At 45.1% G+C, this 27,314-nt stretch overlaps 1 protein-coding gene across 9 annotated transcripts in view; it reads right to left on the reverse strand.

Moving 5' to 3' along the window:
- The window catches only part of ttc7b (tetratricopeptide repeat domain 7B), a 453,719-nt gene that overhangs the window by 94,309 nt on the left and 332,096 nt on the right, over positions 1-27,314 (reverse strand). For all 9 annotated transcript variants that reach the window (XM_070879667.1, XM_070879664.1, XM_070879666.1 and 6 more), the window contains 2 exons: positions 13,333-13,473; positions 3,582-3,784 (listed from right to left, as the gene is read on the reverse strand). In XM_070879667.1, the coding sequence (XP_070735768.1) occupies positions 3,582-3,784; positions 13,333-13,473 (344 nt within the window). The remainder of the gene's footprint in view (positions 1-3,581; positions 3,785-13,332; positions 13,474-27,314) is intronic.

Consider the following 27,314-nt stretch of genomic DNA (forward strand, 5'->3'; position numbering starts at 1 on the left):
GGACTAATTGGATCGCTCGTTCAAAGAGCCAGCATGGGCACAATTGGCTGAATGATCTCCTTCCATGCTACAAGATTGGTGTAAGCAGTAAATGCACCTTTTGGGAGGATGGGATTGATGGTCTGCTACACTGGCTGAGGCTCGGGTTTCTCTCCTTTGACAACGCACCAATAGTTACTGCACTTATATATTTTTTAATTTGATCCATGGATCTAGGTGATGCCTTTATTACCCGTCCCTAGTTACCAGAGTTAATTTTTTTTTTAAACTGAGTTGTTTGCTAGGCATTATGAGTCAACAACATATTGCATTTAAGGGGAAGCTAGGTAAACACATGAGGAAGAAAGGAATAGAAGGATATGCTGATAGGGCGAGATGAAGTAAGGTAGAAGGAGGCTCGAATGGAGCATAAGCACTGGCATGGACCAGTTATGTCGAATCACCTGTTTCTGTGCTGTACATTTTATACAATATTGTGTGACTCAAATCACATATAGGCCAGACCACATCAATAAACTAGTTTGTTTTTTAATTAAAATAACCCAGTAGCTTCCATGGTCATTTTTCATTTACTGAATCCAAATTCACAATATGCTACAGTGGGACTTGAACTGACAATCTCAGGGCTGCGAGCCCAGGACCCTAACCTCTACACCACTGTACACATTCAGGAGCAACAGACACTCCTTCTGAGCAAATTGAGATTTTACAAACATCATCCAGAAAGGCTTTACTGGAGGAAAATTATTTACAAAAATGAAAAATTATTAAGGAAACCATTTGTCAAAAAAAATGATCTCCCTTTAGGCTTACTTCAGTTAAGGAAATCCAGATACAAAATTCTCTTACCCCTCCCTCTCTCTCCACCCAGCATTTAGACATAAATTATTCATGTTTTCTGTAGCTCAGCATGTCTTGGTTACTGATCTAATCCAGAGGTAACATAGTTCAGAGCATCACTGAGCTGGGGGCTGACTGCAGCTCCAACAGAAACCACTGTTGGTGATTCAGGATTCTAGTGCATTTATTTCCAGTTTTATCCCCTCCGCGTGCTGAAAGGTTGACTCACACTGGGTATAATTTCACGGACCCAGGTGGCCAGTCCTCGTGCGTTGGTAGGCTACTCGGCTGAGGGACGTAACCCTCATAACCTTAAAATTAGAGTTAGGCCGTTAAGGCGTGATGCCAGGAAGCACTTCTTCACACAAAGATGTAGTGAAAATCTGGAACTCTCTCCACCAAAAAGGCTGGTGGACAATTGAAAATTTCAAAACTGCGATTGATAAATTCTTATTAGGCAAGGGTATTAAGGGTTAGGGAATCAAGGCAGGTAGACCGGTTAGCCTGACATCGGTAATGGGGAAAATGTTGGAATCAATTATTAAAGATGCAGTAGTAGTGCATTTGGAAAGCAGTGACAGAATCGGTCCAAGTCTGCATGGATTTATGAAGGGGAAATCATGCTTGACAAACCTTCTAGAGTTTTTTGAGGATGTAACTAGTAGAGTGGACAAGGGAGAACCAGTGGATGTGGTGTATTTGGACAAGGTCCCACACAAGAGATTATTGTGCAAAATTAAAGCACATGGTATTGGGGGTAATGTAATGACGTGGATCGAGAACCGGTTGGCAGACAGGAAGCCAAGAGTAGGAATAAACGGGTCCTTTTCAGAATGGCAGGCAGTGACTAGTTGAGTGCCACAAGATTCAGTGCTGGGACCCCAGCTATTTACAATATACATCAATGATTTGGAAGAAGGAATTGAATGTAATATCTCCAAGTTTGCAGATGACTCTAAGCTGGGTGGCTGTGAGGAGGATGCTAAGAAGCTGAAGGGTGACTTGGACAGGTTAGGCGAGTGACAAATGCATGGCAGATGCAGTATAATGTAGATAAATGTGAGGTTATCCACTTTGGTGGCAAAAACAGGAAGGCAGAATATTATCTGAATGGTGACAGATTAGGAAAAGGGGAGGTGCAACGAGACCTCGGTGTCATGGTACATCAGTCATTGAAAGTTGGCATGCAGGTACAGCAGGTGGTGAAGAAGGCAAATGGCATGTTGGCCTTCATAGCGAGAGGATTTGAGTATAGGAGCAGAGAGGTCTTACTGCAGTTGTACAGGGCCTTGGTGAGGCCACACCTTGAATATTGTGTACAGTTTTGGTCTCCTAATCTGAGGAAGGACATTCTTGCTATTGAGGGAGTGCAGCGAAGGTTCACCAGACTGATTCCCGGGATGGTAGGATTGACATATGAAGAAAGACTAGATTGACTTGGCTTATATTCACTGGAATTTAGAAGAATGAGAAGGGAGCTCATAGAAACATAAAATATTGAGTCAAAACCAGTGACCAGTGGATTATTTAGACAAATGCTATCCCATCAATACCATGACAGGTTAGATAGGGAATTACTTTTTCCTCTAGTATGCAATCCAGAACAAGGTGAAATGGGCTTCGAATCAAAACTAAATCAGTTCAAAGTGCAGCCAGGAAAATAAATTCTCCACACAAAGGTTGTAAGAATGTGGACCATACTGCTCCAGCAGATCAGAGATGCAAAGGGAAAGATTTCTTAACCAAGTGTGCTTGCGCTAATTCCATTTACCCAAAACAATTCTCTAGAATTGAAGAATATTTGGTGTGAATCTCACAACTGTCCCCTTTATAAAAATAATCTTGCAACATTGCCCTATGGCAATGAGGAGATTATCAAACGGTGACTCATTATCAGATTTCACAGCCTTATTTATAATTAAATCAGTGACTCAGATTTATTTTTAAAATACTAGATGATTTCCTGAGGTGTAGCACACGGTGAATCAGGATCGTCTAGTTTTTGGATGATTGAGAGTTTTTTTATTTATTATTATTCATTCTCGGGATATGGGCGTCGCTGGAAAGGCCGGCATCTATTGCCCACCCCTAGTTGCCTCGAGAAGGCGGTGGTGATGGGCCTTCTCCTTGAACCCAAGCGGCTTGATACAATTGAGTGACTTGCTAGGCCACTTCAGAAGGCAGTTAAAAGTCAACTATGTTGATGTGGGACAGGAGTCACAGATCGGCCCAGACCGGGTAAGGACGGCAGGTTTCCTTCCCTAAAGGACATTAGTGGACCAGTTGGGTTTTTACAACAATCCGACAACTTCATGGTCAGCTTCGCTAGTGCCAGTTTTTTATTTCCAGAGTTTAAAAACAGAATTCAAATTCTCGGGGCGGAGATAATTGGATCATGCATGCAGTTGTAATTCAGTCTCTATTTTAAAGTCATAGAAATATAACATTAGGACAGAATCTATGAAAAATGCTTGTGTGCACATTAATAATGGTAAGTGCCTATGTAAACTTGTCACGCTATAATCGCACCTTTCCACCATTGGTGGTGCTACAGCCATAGTAAAAAAAAATGCACATAAGAAACGTGGATCGAAATAACATTAGTGGTACTTAAACCGTCGATACAAAAAGCTTTTTCGCTACATGATTATGCAAATGCACTTAACCAGAACAACTTGGGGTTTAATTTACAGGCTGCAACATCAGTATAGAAACAGTCGCAAACTGTTTACCAGACTTACCAGTCTTTGCATTGTCTTGACGTGAGTGGGACTGATGGACAGAGCCTCTTCGTACCAGCGTTTAGCTTCATCGATATTCCCTCGGAGCTCTGCCACTTGTCCACGCATGAACAACACATTGTGCGACGTAGGGAAGAGGTTAGCTGCCTCCTGGATGCACGCCGTGGCCTCGGTCGGCTTCCCTACTCCAATGTACACTTCAGCTGGAAGATAAATTAAACCGAAGCTTAACAACACTGCATATTCCCAATTTTCTCCACTCCTCCACCGATGGACCGGCCTTAAAGAGGCATACAGTTGCACAGGAACTGGCCTACCCATCAGCCATTCTTCATGTGCGAGTCTAGCTAGTATGCGTTGGCGGGCTATAGTACCTCAGGGCATCACACCGATCTCCGTACTGGATAGCGACCAAGAGTGGGAACCTCAGCCTACCCAACCCAGCAGCACTGAAGCAATTTGGAGGAACTTAATTGCAGCCCCAGTTGAAATCACCTAACCCTGCATTGGCTAGAGATTTGCATGGCTTGATACCACATCAGAAGGTGCGTTTAGCCATAAAAAAGAAAACATGAACAAGCTAAATAGTTTTCTCCAAGAAAAGAAGATAAAGCCTGGGGAGAGAGAAGGCCATTTGGCCCATTGAAATTGCCGTCCAGTATTTCAAATCACTCAGCATAGCATCCAGCAGCATCCTGCACTTCTCTTTACTTTGATCTTTCCAAATGTTCATCACTCTGAGTAAAGTTGTTTCTTTCTCGGACTGGTTTGTATATTTGTATTCGAGTGGCCTGACTGATAAACTACTGCTCTGGTCCTTATGTAGCAGATTATTAAGGTAGGGTCAAACATAAGAAATATAAGAAATAGGAGCTGGAGTTAGCCATTCGGCTCTTTGCGTCTGCTCCGCCAGTCAATAAGATCATGGCTGATCTTCTACCTCATCTCCACCTTCCCGCACTATCCCCATATCCCTCGAGGCCTTTTGTATCCAAAAATCTATCGCTCTCTGACTTGAGTATACTCAACAACTGAGCATCCACCGCTCTCTAGGGTAGAGAATTCCAAAGATTCACAAACCTCTGAGTGAAGACATTTCTCATCTCAATCCAAGATGGCCGACCCCTTAATTCCAAGACTGTGATCCCTATTTCTAGACTCCCTAGCCAGGGAGGCATTATCCCAGCATTGAACCTATCAGCAGAATAATACTTTATATATAATTGGGTTTGCATTCAAAATATTTATTAACGTCACCGTCCCCTCAAGTAAATAACCCAAATAAAAATGATTCCAATGAAGCAATTTAGAATGGAAAGGGTTAAAAATTGTGGGCAGCCAGCTGGCCGTCACTCAACAGATTATTGAAGTAGGGTCAACACTTTCTATCAACAAATTAAACAGTGCTATGTGTGATAGGTAATGTAATCTAGAGATTCTGCTAACATTACAACCTGCGCATTGTGTTAGTCTTAAAGGAAGAGTGTCATTATTTCAGCAGCTTTGTTCTGAAGGAGCTAATGTTCATTTCTCATCATTCTGATGTTACATGCAATGTTTTTTTATTGCAATGTAAATGATTGCACCATAATGCACGTACCCTGTAACAACTTACATTTATAAAGAACATTTTACGTTACAAAAATCTTTTAAAGCTCTTTATAGTTAAAGAAAAAAAGAACTTGCATTTTTATAGTGCCTTTCACGACCTCAGGATGGCTATTAAATGAATTACTTTTGAAGTGTAGTCACTGTTGTAATGCAGGAAATGTGGCAGCCAATTTGTACACAGCAAAATCCCACAAACAGCAATGAACAGAGCAGTAGACCCAGAGCAGGAAATGGACAGGTCAGGGGAGATGACCAAAACTCTGTCAAAGGATTAAGATTTAAGGAATGAAGAGAGACAGCAAGGCAAAGAGGTTTAAGGAGATAGCATCAGAGTGCAGAGACACAATAGCTAAAGCCCAGCCATTGATGGTAGAGGAGGACCCAGGAAATGTACAGTGGACCAGAATGAAAGAATGGAGAGTGCGAGTTAGGGTGCAGAGCAAGGCAAGAGTGTAGAGACATGGTAGAGCAAGGTTGTGGAGGGAGGTGACATGGACAGGAATTTTGAACACTGTGGGGACGGGGTGTTTACAGTGGAGTGTTTCATAAATAAAGCTGGGGATTAGGTGAAACATTGTGTTAGTCCACTTGTCTTGGGACCTGGCGTTTCCAGCTCAGACTGATGGGACAAAAGTCTCTTCTTAATGATAGCCCTGAGGCAATTGTATGAAATGAGCCTGGACGGTCCTAACACAGTTCCTACTGGGAATGGATAAACTGGTTCATCTCACTCAGTGAAGCTAAAAGGATTGCATTGTGGGAATGGAAATGTTACAATGGCGGAGTAGGTGAGGCTCCTCTGAGGTTAAGAGGTAAGGTACACAGTGGTGAAAGCTTTATTCTGTGACTACCCTCTGTTATACCTCAATCTTGAACACTGACCCTCGGTGCCCAAAATGACAAAAGGTATAATTTCTCTATGCCACAATCCTTCACTTTTGAATACCACAAAATAAAAGGTCAAGAAAATTGCCAATAAATTTTCAGAAATAATGCTGCTCTTGTAAAGATGCCATGCCATGGTCAATGATAAATGCACCACCCAGTGTGGTACGAACGTATAAACACCAAGAAGGTCCCAAGTTTGGTCTCCGTGCTGTACTGAGTTAGTTGATCACAGCTAGGGAGATAATTCGCTGCAATGCACCTAGAAAAATGAGCAGTAGAATTAGACTAGGAAAGAATGGGGTTCCTGCTCCTGATTAGCGGAGAATCCAACTGGAAACTGTACTTGCGTGTGGATTTTAGCTGTCATGCCCGTGACAAGAAGTGTCTAGAGTCACACGTCACAATGGTCACTTGAGCGAAGTAGAAGAGGGCTGCCCCCAGCTGTGGAATCATATCCCACCCTAAAAGGGTCAGCACTACCAGTTAAGAACAAAAAATGAAATTTCTTTCCATCTGCAGTATTTTGTATTTTATGTCAGTGAATTGAAAATGTTGGTGCAGTTTGACGTTCTTAAGAGTTGACATTCTAGCCACTAGGAACATTTCCAGTCAGGCTCATGATTATTGCCCACTCACAGTACTCTGCCTTTATGGTGCCATTTAAATCAGCTTCATCTTGATTCACAAGTCTTTGCTGGGAAAAAATATGATTTACTGAAGATAATTCCAGACACAATAATGCAATTGTACTGATTTAGAAAGGCTCTTAAGGTTGAATTTGTTGTTTGGTTTTGGCCGAGATTCCAGAGGAACAAGTGCTATACCTTTGGGACCAATTCTATTCAAGCAGTGGGTCGGACGCTAATCTCCGAGTCAGAAGGTTGTGGGTTCAAGTCCCACTCCAGAACTTGAGCACAAAAATCTAGGCTTACACTCTAGTACAGTAGTACTGGGGGAGTGCTGCACTGTCGGAAGTGCCGCCTTTCAGATGAGATGTTAAACAGAGGCCACGCCTGCCCTCTCACGTGGACGTAAAAGATTCAATCGCATTATTTCAAAGAAGAGCAGGGGAGTTCTCCGCAGTGTCCTGGACAATATTTATCTCTCAACCAACATCACTAAAAAACAAATTATCAGGTCATTTATCTCATTGCTGTTTGGGGGACCTTGCTGCGTGCAAATTGGCTGTCACATTTCCTACATTAAAAACGCTATTCCTAATAACACTTTAAATAAATACTTAATTGGCTGCAAAGTGCTTTGGGATATTCTGAGGTTGTGAATGATAGTATATAAATACAAGACTTTCTTTCTTTACCAGCAAATAAAGAAACAGGCTAATGTGCTCTCAGGGTAGACAAGAAAATATGTCACTTCATGCTAGTGATTTCTCCCAACTTTCAAACTGTGAGTGGAACTGATACGGGAAGCAGTGGGATCAGAGAATACCACTAACTTTAACAGGTCTATATTGGTAAGAGCTTCCCTGATGACAGTGCATGGTGTGGTATTGTGCTAGCTAGGTGAGGAAGGCCCCACATTATGGTGCCGAGATAGCAGATCGCTTGTTGGGGCACTGGTGGATACAACTCGTCTCAGTGCCCTTGTGCTAGGGAGGGGAATAAAAATCAGCTATGCATAGCAACATGAGATGTGAGCTGTTCATTCTTTAACAACATAGAGTTGGCTCAGCAAATTTAGCAGCCATCCTCAAAGTCATTAAGGAATCAGTAAAGAGACACGAGAGGTGAGCTGCCCTGACAGAGGCCAGCAAAAGTACATACAGGTATTACTAAAACGTCAGTGCGAGAAATGTTTCTCTCGGGAAATGTATATCCGAATGCGTTGTCATCAAATGTGTTGTCAATCCCCAGTGTATGGGCTGAATTTGCTGATCTCTCTGTGGGCCCTCGGATGGTTGGTGGTAGAGGTCTCAATGCCCTATGGTGCATATCAGGATCACTACATTAACTCCTACTCTAGATCTCAAAAGTGTGGAACCTTATACCTCTCGGTCTTCACTGCTTCCTAGAATCCATTAAAAGCCAAGCTTGGCCTCACATAATCACAAATGCTTACACATGAATCTATAGGACCGGAAAAGCTCATTACAGTCCACCTGGCTTGTCCCAGTGTCTAGTCAACACCATAATCCCATGGTACACATCATACCTCCATAGCAAATGTATCACCAAGTATTTGAATTGGATGATAGTCAACCTTGGCAGTTCTTTCCATACAATCATCATCTGTGTACAACAGTTAAACCTAAACTGCCTTTTCACCCTCCATCTTGAGGCTATGCCCTCATAACCTATCTTGACTTCTCTCCAATCTGGTTTCTGTCCTGGACCAATAGCAAAACCACCATGGCCAAAGTTACCATCTTAGATACCCCTCCTATACCTCTCTGTGCCCAATAACAGTGTCAGACATGGCTCAGTTGGTAGCACCCTCGGCTCTGAGTCAGAACATTATGGGTTCAAGACCCACTCCAGAGACCTGAGCTCAAAAATCTAGGCTGACACTCCAGTGCAGTGCTGTCGGAGGTACCGTCTTTCGGATGAGACGTTAAACCGAGACCCTGTCTGCTCTCTCAGGTGAACGTAAAAGATCCTGTAGCACTATTTCGAAGAGGAGCAGGGGAGTTATCCCTGGTGTCCTAGCCTATAATTATACCTCAATCAACATCTAAAATAGTTTATCTGGTCATTATCACATTGTGGGAGCTTGCTGTGTGAAAATTGGCTGCCGCATTTTCTAGAATACAATAGTGACTACACTTCAAAAAGTACTTCATTGGTGCAATGTGCTTTTGGACGTCTGGTGGTCGTGAAAGGTGCTTACATAAATGCAAGTCTTTCTTTCTTAGGTTCTCTCCCACTGCCTCTTATCCACAGTCCACCACTGTGGCACTACTCTCTCATGGTTGCTACCTGTTTTAATGCCATTATTATATCTCTTACAGTAACCTCCTCCTGTGCCTGAATTGTGCCCCAGGTTCTATCCATGTCCTCCTTTGTTCTATTATCTATATACTGTCCTTTTGCGTATCCTTGATTTTAATCGCTCCACCGTTGGCGGCTGTGCCTTCAGTTGCCCTAAGCTCTGGAATTCCTTCCCTTAACCTCTCCGCCTCTCTCTCCTCCTTTAAGATGCTCGTTACTACCTACCTCTTTGACCAAGTCTGTCCTAATATCTCCTAATGTGGCTCGGTCTCAAATTTAATTTGATAAAGCTTCTCTGAAGCGCCTTGGGATGTTTTACTTCATTAAAAGAGCTGTATAAATGTAGGATGTTGTTGCTGTTTTCAATCTGTAAACATGGAGTCACTTTCCATTTAAATGCTGCTATCCAGCTCTTCCTTCTTACCTCCACCCTTCATTCTATGTCTGTCACAGTGCTGTTGGGCTACCTGCCGCTTTCAAGTTCTGTATTAGCCATAATAACCTTCAGCTCAAAAGTCGTAAGCCTGAAGCCACCATTTGGCTCCTGCCGCTACTAACTCGCTCCCTATGGTTTCGTTCAGCCTGAATACGACATGATTGTATGGGGTAGGAGGTGGGATTGGAAAGGTCAGGAGAGAGAGGTAGAGAGGCGGAGAGATTTAGAGAGGGAATTCTACAGCTTAGGGCCCAGGCAGCTGAAAACATAGAAACATAGAAAATAGGTGCAGAAGCAGGCCATTTGGCCCTTCGAGCCTGCACCACCATTCAATATGATCATGGCTGATCATGCAACTTCAGTACCCCATTCCTGCTTTTTCTCCATACCCCTTGATCTCTTTAACCGTAAGGGCCACATCTAACTCCCTTTTGAATATACCTAACGAACTGGCCTCAACAACTTTCTGCGGTTGAGAATTCCACAGGTTCACAATTCTCCGAGTGTAGAAGTTTCTCCTCATCTTGGTCCTAAATGGCTTACTACTTATTTAGTCTGTGAACCCTGGTTCTGGACTTCCCCAACATCAGGAACAGTCTTCCTGCATCTAACCTGTCCAATCCCGTCAGAAATGTATATGTTTCTATGAGATCCCCTCTCATTTTTCTAAATTCCAGTGAATATATGTCTAGTCGATCCAGTCTTTCTACATATGTCAGTTCTGCCATCCCGGGAATGGCCGCCATAGGCGGAGTGATGGAAATAGGGGATGCGCAAGAGACCAGAATTGGAGGAACGCCAAGATCTTGGAGGGTTGTAGGAGGTTACAGAGATAGGGAGTGGCGAGGCCTCCAGATTTATTCTGTATTTCAAGTGCAGTATTATGACTCACTAAAATAAGTATCCACAATGGACTGAAGAAAGTATTTTTGGTGAATGTTTAAATATTGTTTGTTGATGAATACATCACCTTATACAGTCGCACATACAGGAAACTGAAACTTCAGTGAGTTGGGAGCTGCCAGCGTTTCACAGAAATCATCTGCATGAACACTGATCAGAAGGTGTTTACTTCCTCCGTATGTTCTAGCTGATTATTTAACTTTCTTAGTGCTGGATTTCTTTTGGCTGCGCAACAATTCTCCCAATTCAACAACAGCACTTTTTAATCCTCTCTGTATCGAAGCTTTTCCTTTGCACCTTCCCAGGGTAAGCACATGAGCTGGAAATGTGCTGTCCACTGCCAAAACGATTCTAACAGGCTCTACAATTGGAAGTGGCTTTCACTCTACAATAGACACTGTGATCGGAAACTCGCTGTGCACCAGGCTGTTCTTATATTCTGTGGAATTCAAGCTCACTAGAACGGTGTTCTGTTCTCCCCTCGTTACCTAATAACAATCGATCGATCTCAGTCTTGAAATTTGCATTTGGCCCCCAGCATCCACTAACTTTTGGGGAAGAGTTTTCCATATTTCATAAGAACGTAAGAAATAGGAACAGGAGTAGACCATACGGCCCCTCGAGCCTGCTCCGCCGTTCAATAAGATCATGGTTGATCTGATCATGGACCCAGCTCCACTTCCCTGCCCGCTCCCCATAACCCGTTATCCCCTTATTGTTTAAGAAACTATCTATTTCTGTCTTAAATTTATTCAATGTCCCAGCTTCCACAGCTCTCTGAGGCAGTGAATTCCACAGATTTACAACACTCAGAGAAGAAATTTCTCATCTCAGTTTTAAATGGGCGGCCCCCTTATTCTAAGATCATGCCCTCTTGTTCTAGTCTCCCCCATCAGTGGAAACATCCTCTCTGCATCCACCTTGTCAAGGCCCCTCACAATCTTATACGTTTCGATAAGATCACCTCTCATTCTTCTGAATTCCAATGAGTAGAGGCCCAAACTGCTCAACCTTTCCTCATAAGTCAACGCCCTCATCCCCAGAATCAACTTTGTGAACCTTCTCTGAACAGCCTCCTTTGTGTGAAAAAGTGCTTCCTGATTTCACTAAATGACCGAGCTCCAATTTTAAGATTGCACCCCCCTGTTCTAAATTTCCCCAAAAGAGCTTCGCCATAACTTCTCTGGATCTATCCTATCGAATCCTTTTATAATTTTAAATCTCAATTTCAGTAAAACGCAGGGCCGAAAATTCCCAGTTAAATATTTGATTCTGTTTTTCCAAAAAAAAAAGTGTTTGAGCTGAACAACTCTCGGGTAAAGTACTAGTGGTTACAGGTTGTGATAGAATTATGATTAATTTGATGAGATGAATTAAGGGTATCATATAGGATGTGTACTCCACAACATTAAAGAATATATACCAATATGCTAAATAAGCCCACTGGAATCCTAAAGCAGCCAATTAAATACTTTTGAAGTATTATTTTGTAGGCAAATGCAGCAACCAATTTGCACACTGCAAGGTTCCACAAACAGTAATGAGATAAATGTCTAGTTAATCTGTTTCGGTGGTGTTGGTAGAGGAATAAATGTCAGTCAGAATAGTGTTGTGGGAACTTTTCCATCTACCTGAGCAAGTACTTAACATCTCATTTGAAAGACAGCACCTCTGACAATGCAGCATTCCCATTAGTCCCTCAGTACCATCTGGGGAGTAGTCAATTGACTCTGAAATTCGCAGATTCCCCTTTCAGCCAACAGTTTCAGGACCAGGCAAACAAATTGGGCATCATAAACAGCTTCTGAACTTTTTGCCTATTTATTTGTTAACAATTATGTAACTGTAACCCAAAAATCAGCGGAAAGCAACACTGACTTTGAAGTAAAAAGAAATTGTCATATTTTTAGATCAACAAATCTTGTACACTTGAACCTGTAATTATTAATAAATAAATTGACCAATCACTCTCTAGTGTTTCCTCCTATAGAAGCTGCTTCTCATTTATTCGATTTTATATTCCTTTCTTTGGTTTTAACCGATGCTCTATTTAATTCGAACGGCTAAAATATACCAGCATAACACATTTTCCAGTATAGCATCTAACCCTCCTCTCCTTATCAAACAACGTTTTCAAATATACACACAATCACGGAATCTGAGAATCCACGCCTTTGTCACCTCCAGACTCAATTACTCCTATGCTTTCCTGACTGGCCTCCAATCCTCCATCATTCGTAAACTTCAAAATGTCCAAAACTCTGCTGACCACATCCTTTCCCGCACCAAGTCTTGCTTGCCCAGGACCTCTGTCCTAACTGACCTAGATTGGCTCCTGATTCACCCAACGCCTGAAATTTAAAGTTCTTCTCCTTGTGTTTAAATTCCTCCATTGCCTTGTCCCTCGCTACCTCTTTCATCTCCATCAGCCGTACAACACACACCACCCCCAAACTCTCTCTTCCTCAGACACCAGTCTCCTGTGCAACCCCTACCTTTCTCCCACCATTGACAAGCATGCTTTCAGCCTCCTAGGTGCCCCACCCTTGATTTCCGTCGCTAAACCTCTCCGTCTCTCCACCTTTCTCTCCTCCTTCAAGACGCACTTCTTTGACCAAAGCTTTCAGTCTCCCCTTCTAATCTCTTCTTTAGCTCTGTGTCCGTTTTACCCTACGTTTCTGAGAAGCACCTTGAAGTTTTTCAACGTTAAAGGTGCCATATAAATGCAAAGTTGTTGTACATTGTGCAATACATGGTATAAAACTCCGTTCATTGTAAAACCCTTCTGAATTACCAGGACGACGAGCCAGCAATGCTGCAGGATTTTGCAGAAAATGCTCATGTAATTTGGAGAAAACGTATGTGTGTGCTGGAAATGTTACTTTGCATCTTTTTAACCTCACTTGCATTCCGCGGCTGACAAAATAGAAATCAAAAGAGCGGCACAGAATCACCGCAAGTTAACCTGCATGCAGCCAGATCTGGGCCAGGGTCATCCAGGGGTGCATTGGCCCCTGCTTGGGCATGCTGCTCTGCAAGGACGAGGCCACCTCTGACAGTGCTTGCTCCACTCTCGAGGCTGCGATCGACGTGGCGTGCACCGAACCTGCAGGGGGCGCAAAAGAGAGATGGCCATCATTAACGCCAACACGGGCCAAAGTTTCACATGTACTCAAAATAGACGCACTAACGAGATGGTACAGTAATTCACATTGTCAGACTCAACAACCATATACTGAAGCAGCCCCTCACCTGCCAACTCTAAGCTTCCCTTTGCAGAACAGTATCAGGGGATTAATGTGCCTAAAAATCTACCTCTTTGACCAAGCTTTTGGTAACTCATCCTAATATCTCCTTATGTGGCTTGGTGTCAAATTGTGTCTGATTACGCTCCTGTGAAGTGCCGTGGGATGTTTCACTATGTTAACGGCGCTATATAAATGCAAGTTGTTGTTTAGTCGGGATTTCTTTTCATTTTAGCTGAATCTGCATTGAACAAGAAACTAAAAGGTTTTAGAGCTGTATTTTTATTAGCTGTCTGGAGAAATGTTAATTCAACTATATTAATAGGATATCTAATTTAAAAGAAAATTCTCTTGAATTGAAGAATGCGAGACTGCAGGTTCTGTAATTGAGGGCAACTAAAAATGAACAGGCCGCCATTTACTTCTTTCTTCTCTAACAGGGTGAGAGTAATTGATGATTTCGGACAGTATCAAACCTACTCAAGATTTGCTTTCAACTGAAGCCTTTGATAGGCTCATGAAAATAATCTACAGTCGAGCCCAGAAATGCACCGGTTTAACTGGTTTTATTTTCGGCTAATTTCTAGTTTGGGCAACAGCCCCATATAGATGCTGCTATATTGCCTCTGTGTACCTCCTGCTGAGGGTGCATTTATACTGCAGGTACTGTTTTACAGAGCGAGTACCTGCTTTTAGAGTGATGCAGGCACTGGTTTTTGCTGTTATCGCCACACCTCTCCCAAGCCCAGGAATCTGAGTGACTTTTATTTTTAAAACGTTAGTAAAGTTTAAAAAGTTCCCATATTGGAGTGCCTTGAAGTTAGGAATTTACCAGCATTACATGGCTTGCAGTAATACCGATTCATACAGTGTGAAATGAACTCCTTGACGTGATCTTATATCCAAACCCAAATCTAAAAGCTGTAACCTGTAAACTGGCTGCACTTTATAAGTTGGTAACTCCCTCCGAGTACAGAATGGCATTAACCTATTTGCTTATGCATGTGCCTGTCTCGAGTGGATACACAGTCTTCCTACCCTCCCATGAGAGTTATTAACATGGTGGGTTTTCAATGAATGGAGGGGAAGGGTGTTAATTAGTGACTGTTGTGCACGGTTATTTGCCCAACTGTGAGCCCTTGCTGGGGGACTAACACGTCTACAGTCACCTGCCCAGCAGCTAGAGCCCAGAGTGTGCATTCAGAGAGCTTCAACAGAATTAAAAATACAAAAGAAAATGTGTCCTGTGGGCAGCAAATACATTATGGCATGTTTACAGTCAGACATGGGATCCAAACCAAAAAAACACAATAGCTATACGTAAAGTATTCTGAATACTTTTAAGCAGGGAACCACTGCCAGTATAAATTCAGGGGGACCGTACGTTGGGTGATAAGATATACGTAGCTGAAACATAACCCCTTGGGGGTAGATCTTGACTTTGTGCGATAGTGTAAGAGTTGGCAGCCTCTTTTACATCTCTCCCGATCACTGAAGTCAATGGAAATAAAAATAGGGATAGATATAAACCGAGCTGCCGACTCACTGTCACCCTCCTTTTTACATGATCACACAAGGTCAAAATGACCCCACTTGTGTCTAATCCAGTGGGCCTAATTCGAGCTGCGGCTGTACTGAGGGGGGGTTGCTAGGTACCCAGATGCAATCTGTTGTTGTCCCTCCCATGCCCCTTTGCTAGCCAGTTCCACAATGGACCGACTGCCCCAATCTGACAGTGTGGGGTTCTGTTGAAGGCACCAATTCAAGCCATTAACCTTCCTCTTTCAGATATTGATTGCCCTTCTGTATATTTCCAGCTTTTTCTGCTTTGATTCTTTCACCGTTCAAAAAGATTTGAAATCTACAGGTTTAACATTAACACTTTGTTTTTACTTGCTATTACTTTTAAGTTTCAAGATTAGAAGCATTTGTGACGTTGCCTTAAAACTCTCAAAACAGCTATATTTTAAACTCTAAGAAAAGCTATGCAATAAAAACTGGGAACATCTTATGTTGACTATTATGAAGAAAAATACATTTAAAAACGATTGATAAAATTTCTATGGCTTCTTAGATTCATATTGGCTGAGGTGTTAAAATAGTTACCTTATAGATTTGATATAGTGTGCGTATCTAATGCTCCAATTGGCTATGTTACTCCTGTTATACTGTTCTATTTGCCTAGATTAACATTTCAATCGATAAAACATTTAACTGTGCTAACATTTTCTACTGATCGAGATCTGAATCTAACAGAGATATGACTCATGCAAAATAAATAGACTTGAGAGTCGGACTGGCACAGAGAGGCAAACAAAGCGGCTGTGTGCAGATCAGCAGCAGCCCAGCAACGCTAAACAACCGCACGGCATCAGCCTCCGAGCACATGCGGGGTGGAGGAGGGAGGGAGGGGGGAGGGAGGGGGAAAGGGAGGGAGAGCAGACTGCATCGCAGCATCAGACGAGCAAGAGTAGCTGTGTTTAATAGACTGAAATCAATATTGCTGGCCGAATGCATTCAGATCTCATGATAGTATAGAGCCTGAGGATGCAGGACACGGAAGAGGGCAACAAATAGCGGCAGCCTTGGCTCGGAGCACTAGAACACGCTACTGCTGATGGAGAGTCAGCGTTCACATTCGAAGGTGGACGATAAGGTGACTGAATTGAATCAATAGGGCTGTAAATTAACTCTTACTTACAAACTGAAAAAAGGGAGAAAAAACCATGAAAGTAAGCGTCTGGAGGACTGCCTTCAAACAAATCAAACCATCAATTAAAATCTCATTAAACCTCCTGCAAGTAGATGTTATTATTTTCAATACTTTATAAAAAAAAATAAAAGTGTTGCTGACCCATTCTTGAGTGTACGTTCAACTTTTAAGTAACCAAGAGATTCAGGAACGGAGTGGAGGACAGCCACTTTAGGGCAGTGCTAAGGCAGATTCAAATATGGATGTATCTCTATCTCTCCTGATGGTGCTGGGATATGACTCCATAGCCCTCCAACACCTCGCCCGAATGGCTGTTTTCTACATGTGATAAAAATCAACAGGCTGTTCGACTGTGGAGGGCATCAGGGCCAAATCTGAAAATGTCCTCACCCGACATCCACATGCACACTTTTTTTTTTAATATTCAGGAGACCAGGACCATTGCCATTTATAGCCCAGAGCTGTAATGGCCAATTGTAGCATTCCTACTACTGCCTGGCTGAGGTCAGCTTAGCACGGTTGTGGGATCGAACCTGGGACATTCTGGTTTGCACTGCTCAACATCACACTTAGTCAATGCACTTACCAACATTGGGGAGCTCTAGGATTGAAATCATTTCCTGCTGTTGCAAAAATGCACATTAGGAAAGCAGGTCCATGCCAGCTAACAAGCGCAGCTCATTAACGTGGCTGGATCGAATGCCTTCTCTAAACTGAAAATAAGACAGGGCATCTAAAAGTCTTTTGCTGTGAAGCAGAATAAATTGGTGGACCGTGGCTGTGTGTCATGGGTCCACACCATTTATTTAAACACAAGGCCAAACGGAATGAAACACAGAAATCTGCACTGCCTGGTAACACGCAGCAGTTTGTTGTTACGATTTACAAGATAGATTCTGCCCATCCTCTCTCGCAGCTTCTACTCATTGAGGAGGTATAGCTCCAATAGACACCTGCTACCTTGCTCAAGTGCCCATTCTTCATGGGTAAGACTAGACAGGACATGGCAGACAACAGGCTATTCTTCTGTGAGGGGCTTCACAGCCTAGCCCAATCCTATGCTCACCTGATGCCCAGGCACAGGCATTTCCAGGAGGCATAATTGGCTCAGGAATGAGAATGCTGGTCAATTTTCCCCTCCCTAACCCACAGACGCCGAGGCCAATCGAACATTAATTGTTATGGAATCAATGTTCTCCACAAAATGATGTACAATCACGTCCAATAGACAGTCAGAATACTGCATGGGCGGCTTCCTCCTCCTCTCCCCACCATTCCAGCCCTGTTGTCAGGAGCACTTGTAGACAGCAATGTCTGGCTAAACCTTTTGCGGATTTCTCTATGTCTCATTGTAAAACTTCCTTTCAGGTGTCACTGGGATTTCAGTGAAGCAAAAGGTTGCGTGCGTCTGACATTTTCATCTTATGTCAACTAGAGCAGTGAAGAACATGCAGTACAATTACAGACTTTTCTCCTTGCAAACTGGCATTGTGTCAGTAGAAAGCATTTAGAGCTGTTTAACACTAAGGTGAAGTACTGATGGTTACAGGTTGGTCACTGCTATTTGTAGTGGTGGAAGCACTAAAGTTGCCAACTTTGGTTGGAAATATTGCTGGAGGTTTTATCACTATCGCCCCTCCCGGTCAAACGGCACTTTTTCCCACATGATTTTCCTCCTGGGTTGCCCTGGAGATTAATCTTTAATTTCTGGAGACTCCAGGACAATCCCGGACAGATTAACAGCATCACGCAAAAATGTACTGGCACAACATCAACTTGCACTGGCTCAGGTATTCTCTATTTCAATGTCTATTGTACACGAAATCTCAAAACTGTGGTGGAGCCCGAGGCCTGGCAATCATCCTCCTCGAAACTCAGGCACTCTGTGCTTATATTTCCAATTTGAATTGTGGGGCTGGATTTTTGGGAAGGGCTGCTTTTAGCAGCTGCAAATTGTGACACTACTATTCCTGGCTAGAATGGAGAAGATTGTATAATTGCCGTGTCAATCTCTCACAAAGTGAAGCTGACTGGGTAGCTCAGGGGTGACAAAGTCTTGTTCGTCTAATGAGTAGAGAGGCCGATCACGCTCTGCAGCCACCTGGCCTCTATACATCTGTGGTCATACGGTGGCATTTCTCCACTGGGGCAGCGGACCCCATCTTCAAGGTGTGCTTTCTAGAATAATGGAGATCCAACCTGAAGTGTTCCAGGAGAATCGCGGACAGGTGGGTCAATCCGAAGGAGGTAATCGCCGGTAGCTGACTTGTTGCCTTATTTTTGTGTTGCAGTTCAGTGCCTGGGTTTCAGCCGCAGCGGAGAGTATTATAAGATTTTTTTTAACTTGTTCATGGGATGTGGGCATCGCTGGCAAGGCCAGCATTTATTTCCTATCCCTAATTGGCCTTGAGCCGCCTTCTTGAACTGCTGCAGTCCATGTGGTGAAAGTACTCCCAGTGCTGCTGGGGAGGGAGTTCTAGGATTTGGACCCAGCGACGATGAAGGAACAGTGATACATTTCCAATCAGGATCGTGTGTGACTTGGAAGGGAATTTGGAGGTGATGGTGTTCCCATGCGCCTGCTGCCCTTGGCCACAGCAGCACTTCCAAGTTCCCATCCAAGTCACACAGTATCCTGTCTTGCTCATCGAAAGAACCTGCACAGACTCGATGGGCCGAATGGCCTCCTTCTGCACTGTGCTATTCGATGATTCTTAGCACGCTGAAATGGCAACTGACTGTCAACAGGCCTTTTAGGTGCCAAGGAATGACTGGGTTCACCCGAGTGAAGATGGACAGCACACAACTAATTTTCCACATGAGCAGTAGTCCTAATCCCATCACTATTTGAAGAAGTTCCCCATCCCTCAACCAATACCTCCAACACACAGATTATCTGATCATTTATTCATTTGCTGTTAGTGGGACCTTGCTGTGAGAAAATTTGCTGCCCAGTTTGCCTAACTGCGCTTTAAAAAATTATCCTTCGGTTGTAAATTTTTTTGGGGGAGACTCTGAGGACGTGATAAGGTTTTATATAAATGCAAGTTCTTTTTTAAATAATGTGTGGTTAAATATCTCCTCCATCATCATATTCCCACAGTGCCCATTTCTCCACTAGTAAAAAATTCCAATTACTTTATGCTTGAAGAAGATACACAGTATGTGGGGAGGGGGGGATTTGAGCAGTAGCAGTGGTCTAAAGGTTTCAGTTAAACTTTTGAGTGCATCTTTTAGTTAGAATGTGGAACTCGCTACGACAAGGAGCAGTTGAGGGGAATAGCATAGATGCATTTAAGGGGAATGAGAAAAAAACATGAGGGAGAAGGAATCGAAGGTTATGTTGATGGGGTTAAATGAAGAGAGGTAGGAGGTGGTCTGTGTGGAACATAAACACCAGCAGGGCCGAATAGCCTGTTTCTGTGCTGTAAATACTATGCATTATTGCTGCTGACAGTACTGGCGCCGGAGAGGTACCAATATGTCCTCCCCAAACCATTTCATTATTTTAATGGCTGTGAGTTGGATTTAAAGCCAATGATCACTATATCTTGATGTGTGACATGGTGCCCTGAGAATGTTGATATACTGACAGGTCTGGGGCAGATAGATCAAAATCCTTCAATAGGTGCACAGAAACTATGTCTGCCGCCATGCAGTTCCAGCAACTGGATTGAGGAACTGCGGGTACCAGTACCTGTACTTTGTGCATCACATTTCTGGATCTGTAATTCTTAAACATGGTGTGAACTTAGGTCATAGGTCACGACCATTGCCAAATTGAGCATTTTACTGTTTACTGGAGCAACCCATGAACTGCCTGAGTAAACTGCTTAGCTTTCTGATGTTCTCACTCCATGAGTCTGCAACAAAAGGTTTGGATCTATAGGGAATATATTAATTCCTTCATTATTTAAAAAAAAACACTTAGTCGAGTAGATGGCGCCTCTGGATCAGAACAAGTCTTCCTCTGTCTAGTTTTCTGATGCACGGGGAAATGGATTGGACCAATTAAACTGAGCTGAAAGCAGGTCAGATCAGTTAATTGAAACATGGGAGAAAAATCCCACAGTGTACGCTTGGAATGTTATTTGTCATTTTGTTTCCCCGTGTACAAATAGAATATAAACAGTCCAGGTCAGAATCAGTATCCTGCATCCTGACCTCCACAAAGTAAATAATCTTAACCTCAATATATCAGCCTAATGTTTCCATTCATAATTCTTTACCAGACCTCTCACAGCTATGGCTCCTTAATCAGTTCATAATACAGATTCACGCAAGTCATTTATGAGATTTAAGAACATAAGAAATATGAGCAGGAGTAGGCCACCTGGCCCCTCGAGCCTGCTCTGCCATTTAATAAGATCATGGCTGATCTGATCATGGACTCAGCTCCACTTCCCTGCCCGCTCCCCATAACCATTTATTCCCTTATTGCTCAAAAATCTGTCTATCTCCGTCTTAAAAACATTCAATGACCCAGCCTCCACAGCTCTCTGGGGCAGAGAATCCCACCATATTTACCAATCCTTAGAGAAGAAATTCCTCCTCATCTCAGTTTAAATGGGTGGCCCCTTATTCTGAGACAAAGTGCCCAAGTTTCCCGAATAGAAAATAATGGCGCTCACTCACCTCAACGTCTGTTTTCTTTTTGGCCCCATGGCACCGAAAATAAAAATCCTAAATTTTCTTCCAGCATGCGCATCTTCTGGTGCCGGCACGACCTGAGTCAATCTCGCATGGCGGGGCTTCCAGTGTGCATGCGCTCCAAAAAATGGCCAACTAATTGCGCGCAGAATTTTTAATTTAAAAAAAAACGCACTGCGCATGTGTAAAAAAAAAAAATCTGCATATGCGCAGTGCAAAGACCGGGGGCAAGCAGCAGCTGCAGGCGACGGCATAGAGAATCGTGAGAAGGCTTTACTCGATAGTTGAAGACAACGACTCCGATTTGTCTGCTGCATTTTATACCTAGCGGATGTAAACGGCTTCCCTGCACTTTTTGAAAGATTTTGGGCAGTGAGAACGTCGTTGGGAAAAGGTGAAGACTTTTTTCTTTTATTGCCAACTTACATTTATCATCGCAGGAGCAGCATTATTGGTCAGTTTACATTTATTTTTATTTTTATACTTGCATATAGGTCATGTTCGCTTTTTAAATTCCCTAAAAGTTTATTTATAAGAGACAGAGAGTTCCTTCGGCCGGTGATAGGAGCGGGCCAGCTTGGATTTCTCTACTGCAACCAAGGGTTTTTCCGATGGTGCTTCTCGGGTCTGTGCGGCGGTTTGAAAAATTCTGTTCGTGGGGAAAGTTGGCCTTATGCACAGAAATGGCGTAGAACTTTCTTTTACAGGTGCAGCAGCATCAGAATGTATGATGCCAAACATTTTGGCACTGGTAGTAGACGCCGGCGACCCAACATTGGGGAATCTTTCAACTGAGCTTCAGCGCCAAAAGAAATCACTGAGTGATGGGCAAAATTGGGGCCCATGCCCCCTAATTTTAGATTCCCTTATGGGTGGAAATATCCTCTCTGCATCTACCTTATCGAAACATATAAGATAATGAGAGGACTCGACAAGATCACATCTCATTCTTCTAAACTCCAATGTATATAGGCCCAACCTACTCAACCTTTCTTCATAAGTCAACCCCCTCATCTCCGGAATCAACCGTGTGAACCTTCTCTGAACTGCCTCCAATGTAAGTACAGGTTGAGTGTGCAAAATCGAAAGTTCCGGAATCCGGACCGATTGGTGCCAGGGTCATCCGGAATCCGTAAAATGTTCCGGAATCCGGACCCGCCGACCCTGGGGTCCCGCTGCTGCTTGACCTCAGGCCGCGCCCCGCCCCGCTGCTGCCCTTACCTCAGGGCACTGCCGCTGCCTGACCTCGGGCCTCCTCACCGGCCCGCCCCAACACCTCCTCTGTGACAGGGTCCGCCGGCCCGAACAACTCCATGACGATGGGCCCCGCCCAAACACCTCCACGGCGGCGGGCCCCACCCGAACACCTCCACGACGACGGGCCCCACCCGAACACCTCCACGACGACGGGCCCCGCCCGAACACCCCCACGACGACGGGCCCCGTCCAAACACCCCCGCGACGACGGGCCCCGCCCAAACACCTCCGCGACGATGGGCCCCGCCCAAACACCTCCACGACGACGGGCCCCGCCCAAACACCTCCACGACGATGGGCCCCGCCCAAACACCTCCACGACGATGGGCCCCGCCCAAACACCCCCGCGACGACGGGCCCCGCCCAAACACCTCCACGACGATGGGCCCCGCCCAAACACCTCCACGACGACGGGCCCCGCCCAAACACCTCCACGACGACGGGCCCCGCCCAAACACCTCCACGACGACGGGCCCCGCCCAAACACCTCCACGACGACGGGCCCCGCCCAAACACCTCCACGGCGGCGGGCCCCGCCCAAACACCTCCACGGCGGCGGCCCCCGCCCAAACACCCACGCGACGACGGGCCCCGCCCAAACACCTCCACGGCGACAGGCCCCGCCCAAACACCTCCACGGCGGTGGGCCCCGCCCAAACACCTCCACGGCGACGGGCCCCGCCCAAACACCTCCACGGCGGCGGGCCCCGCCCAAACACCTCCGCTACGACGGGCCCCGCCCAAACACCTCCACGGTGATGGGGCTCCGCCCAAACACCCCCGCGCCGATGGGCCCCGCCCAAACACCCCCGCGCCGACGGGCCCCGCCCAAACACCCCCACGGTGACGGCCCCCCCCCAAACACGCCCCGCCCAAACACCCCCGCGCCGACGGGCCCCGCCCAAACACCCCCGCGCCGACGGGCCCCGCCCAAACACCCCCGCGCCGACGGGCCCCGCCCAAACACCCCCGCGCCGACGGGTGCCGCCCAAACACCTCCGCGATGACGGGCCCCGCCCAAACACCTCCGCGCCCCGTCCAAACACTTCCACGACGACAGGCCCTGCCCCAACACCTCCACGGTGACGGGGCCCCGCCCCAACACCTCCACGACGACGCGGCCCCGCCCAAACACCTCCGCGACGATGGGGCCCCGCCCAAACACCTCCATGACGGCTGGGCCCCGCCCAACGACCTCCTGGACTGGGCCGGTGACCAGAACAGCTCCTCGGAGAGCAACCACCCCCCACCCCCCCGACCTGGGCTCGGGTGTTTCCGGATTTTGGACGTCAGAAACACGTTCCGAAGTCCGGAAAACAGGAAAACTGGCTCGGCCTCGATCCTGAGGTTGCCGGATCCGGGACGCTCAACTGTATATCCTTCCTTATATACGGAGACCAAAACTGTACGCAGTACACCAGGTGTGGCCTCACCAATACCCTGTACAGTTATAGCAGGACTTCTCTGCTTTTATACTCTATCCCCCTTGCAATAAAGGCCAACATTCCATTTGTCTTCCTGATTACTTGCTGTACCTGCATACTAACTTTTTGTCTTTCATGCACAAGGACCCCCAGGACCCTCTGTAGGGTAGAGAATTCCAAAGATTCACAACCCTCAGAGTTTTAAATGGGTGACCCCTTATTCTGAAACTATGTCCCCAAGTTCTAGATTCTCCATGAGAAGAAACATCCTCTCTACATCTACCCTGTCAAACCCCTTCAGAATCTTGTATATTTCAATAAGATCCCCTCTCATTCTTCTAAACGCCAAGGAGTCTAGGCACAACCTGCTCAACCTTTCTTTAGATGACAACCCCTTCATTTCAGGAATCAACCTCATGAACCTTCTCTGAATTGCCTCCAATGCAAGTATATCCTTTCTTAAATGAGACGACCAAAATATTACACAGTATTCCAGGTGTGGTCTTACCAACGCCCTGTACAGTTGGAGCAGGACTTCCCTACTTTTATACCCTATCCCCCTTGCAATAAAGGCCATCATTCCATTTGCCTTCCTGATTACTTGCTGTACCTGCATACTAACATTTTGTGTTTCATGCACAAGAACCCCCAGATCCCTCTGTACAGCAGCATTTTAGAAACATAGAAAATAGGTGCAGGAGCAGGCCATTCAGCCCTTCTAGCCTGCACCGCCATTCAATGAGTTCATGGCTGAACATGCAACTTCAGTACCCCATTCCTGCTTTCTCACCATACCCCTTGATCCCCTTAGTAGTAAGGACTACATCTAACTCCCTTTTGAATATATTTAGTGAATTGGCCTCAACAACCTGCTGTGGTAGAGAATTCCACAGGTTCACCACTCTCTGGGTGAAGAAGTTCCTCCTCATCTCGGTGCTAAATGGCTTACCCCTTATCCTTAGACTGTGACCCCTGGTTCTGGACTTCCCCAACATCGGGAACATTCTTCCTGCATCTAACCTGTCTAAACCCATCAGAATTTTAAACGTTTCTATGAGGTCCCCTCTCATTCTTCTGAACTCCAGTGAATACAAGCCCAGTTGATCCAGTCTTTCTTGATAGGTCAGTCCCGCCATCCCGGGAATCAGTCTGGTGAACCTTCGCTGCACTCTCTCAATAGCAAGAATGTGCTTCCTCAGGTTAGGAGACCAAAACTGTACACAATACTCCAGGTGTGGCCTTTTCCCCTTTTCCCAATCTGTCACCATTCAGATAATAGTCTGTCTCTCTGTTTTTACCACCAAAGTGGATAACCTCACATTTATCCACATTATATTTCATCTGCCATGCATTTGCCCACTCACCTAACCTATCCAAGTCGCTCTGCAGCCTCATAGCATCCTCCTCGCAGCTCACACTGCCACCGAACTTAGTGTCATCCGCAAATTTGGAGATACTACATTTAATCCCCTCGTCTAAATCATTAATGTACAGTGTAAACAGCTGGGGCCCCAGCACAGAACCTTGCAGTACCCCACTAGTCACCGCCTGCCATTCTGAAAAGTCCCCGCCTGCCATTCTGAAAAGTCTCCATTTACTCCTACTCTTTGCTTCCTGTCTGACAACCAGTTCTCAATCCATGTCAGCACACTACCCCCAATCCCATGTGCTTTAACTTTGCACATTAATCTCTTGTGTGGGATATAGAAACATAGAAAATAGGTGCAGGAGCAGGCCATTCAGCCCTTCTAGCCTGCACCGCCATTCAATGAGTTCATGGCTGAACATGAAACTTCAGTACCCCCTTCCTGCTTTCTCGCCATACCCCTTGATCCCCCGAGTAGTAAGGACTTCATCTAACTCCCTTTTGAATATATTTAGTGAATTGGCCTCAACTACTTTCTGTGGTAGAGAATTCCACAGGTTCACCACTCTCTGAATGAAGAAGTTTCTCCTCATCTCGGTCCTAAATGGCTTACCCCTTATCCTTAGACTGTGACCCCTGGTTCTGGACTTCCCCAACATTGGGAACATTCTTCCTGCATCCAACCTGTCCAAACCCGTCAGAATTTTAAACGTTTCTATGAGGTCCCCTCTCACTCTTCTGAACTCCAGTGAATACAGGCCCAGTTGATCCAGTCTTTCTTGATAGGTCAGTCCCACCATCCCGGGAATCAGTCTGGTGAATCTTCGCTGCACTCCCTCAATAGCAAGAACGTCCTTCCTCAAGTTAGGAGACCAAAACTGTACACAATACTCCAGGTGTGGCCTCACCAAGGCCCTATACAACTGTAGCAACACCTCCCTGCCCCTGTATTCAAATCCCCTCGCTATGAAGGCCAACATGCCATTTGCTTTCTTAACCGCCTGCTGTACCTGCATGCCAACCTGCAATGACTGATGTACCATGACACCCAGGTCTCGCTGCACCTTCCCCCTTCCTAATCTGTCACCGTTCAGATAATAGTCTGTCTCTCTGTTTTTACCACCAAAGTGGATAACCTCACATTTATCCACATTATACTTCATCTGCCATACATTTGCCCACTCACCTAACCTATCCAAGTCGCTCTGCAGCCTCATAGCATCCTCCTCGCAGCTCACACTGCCACCCAACTTAGTGAGATCCGCAAATTTGGAGATACTACATTTAATCCCCTCGTCTAAATCATTAATGTACAATGTAAACAGCTGGGGCCCCAGCACAGAACCTTGCGGTACCCCACTAGTCACTGCCTGCCATTCTGAAAAGTACCCATTTACTCCTACTCTTTGCTTCCTGTCTGACAACCAGTTCTCAATCCACGTCAGCACACTACCCCCAATCCCATGTGCTTTAACTTTGCACATTAATCTCCTGTGTGGGACCTTGTCGAAAGCCTTCTGAAAGTCCAAATATACCACATCAACTGGTTCTCCTTTGTCCACTTTACTGGAAACATCCTCAAAAAATTCCAGAAGATTTGTCAAGCATGATCTCCCTTTCACAAATCCATGCTGACTTGGACCTATCATGTCACCTCTTTCCAAATGCGCTGCTATGACATCCTTAATAATTGATTCCATCATTTTACCCACTACTGAGGTCAGGCTGACCGGTCTATAATTCCCTGCTTTCTCTCTCCCTCCTTTTTTAAAAAGTGGGGTTACATTGGCTACCCTCCACTCGATAGGAACTGATCCAGAGTCAATGGAATGTGGGAAAATGACTGTCAATGCATCCGCAATTTACAAGGCCACCTCCTTAAGTACTCTGGGATGCAGTCCATCAGGCCCTGGGGATTTATCGGCCTTCAATCCCATCAATTTCCCCAACACAATTTCCCGACTAATAAAGATTTCTCTCAGTTCCTCCTCCTTACTAGACCCTCTGACCCCTTTTATATCCGGAAGGTTGTTTGTGTCCTCCTTAGTAAATACTGAACCAAAGTACTTGTTCAATTGGTCTGCCATTTCTTTGTTCCCCGTTATGACTTCCCCTGATTCTGACTGCAGGGGACCTATGTTTGTCTTTACTAACCTTTTTCTCTTTACATACCGATAGAAACTTTTGCAATCTGCCTTAATGTTCCCTGCAAGCTTCTTCTCGTACTCCATTTTCCCTGCCCTAATCAAACCCTTTGTCCTCCTCTGCTGAGTTCTAAATTTCTCCCAGTCC

Source organism: Pristiophorus japonicus, chromosome 4 (genome assembly GCF_044704955.1).
Source record: "Pristiophorus japonicus isolate sPriJap1 chromosome 4, sPriJap1.hap1, whole genome shotgun sequence".
Taxonomy (NCBI): Eukaryota; Metazoa; Chordata; class Chondrichthyes; family Pristiophoridae; genus Pristiophorus; species Pristiophorus japonicus.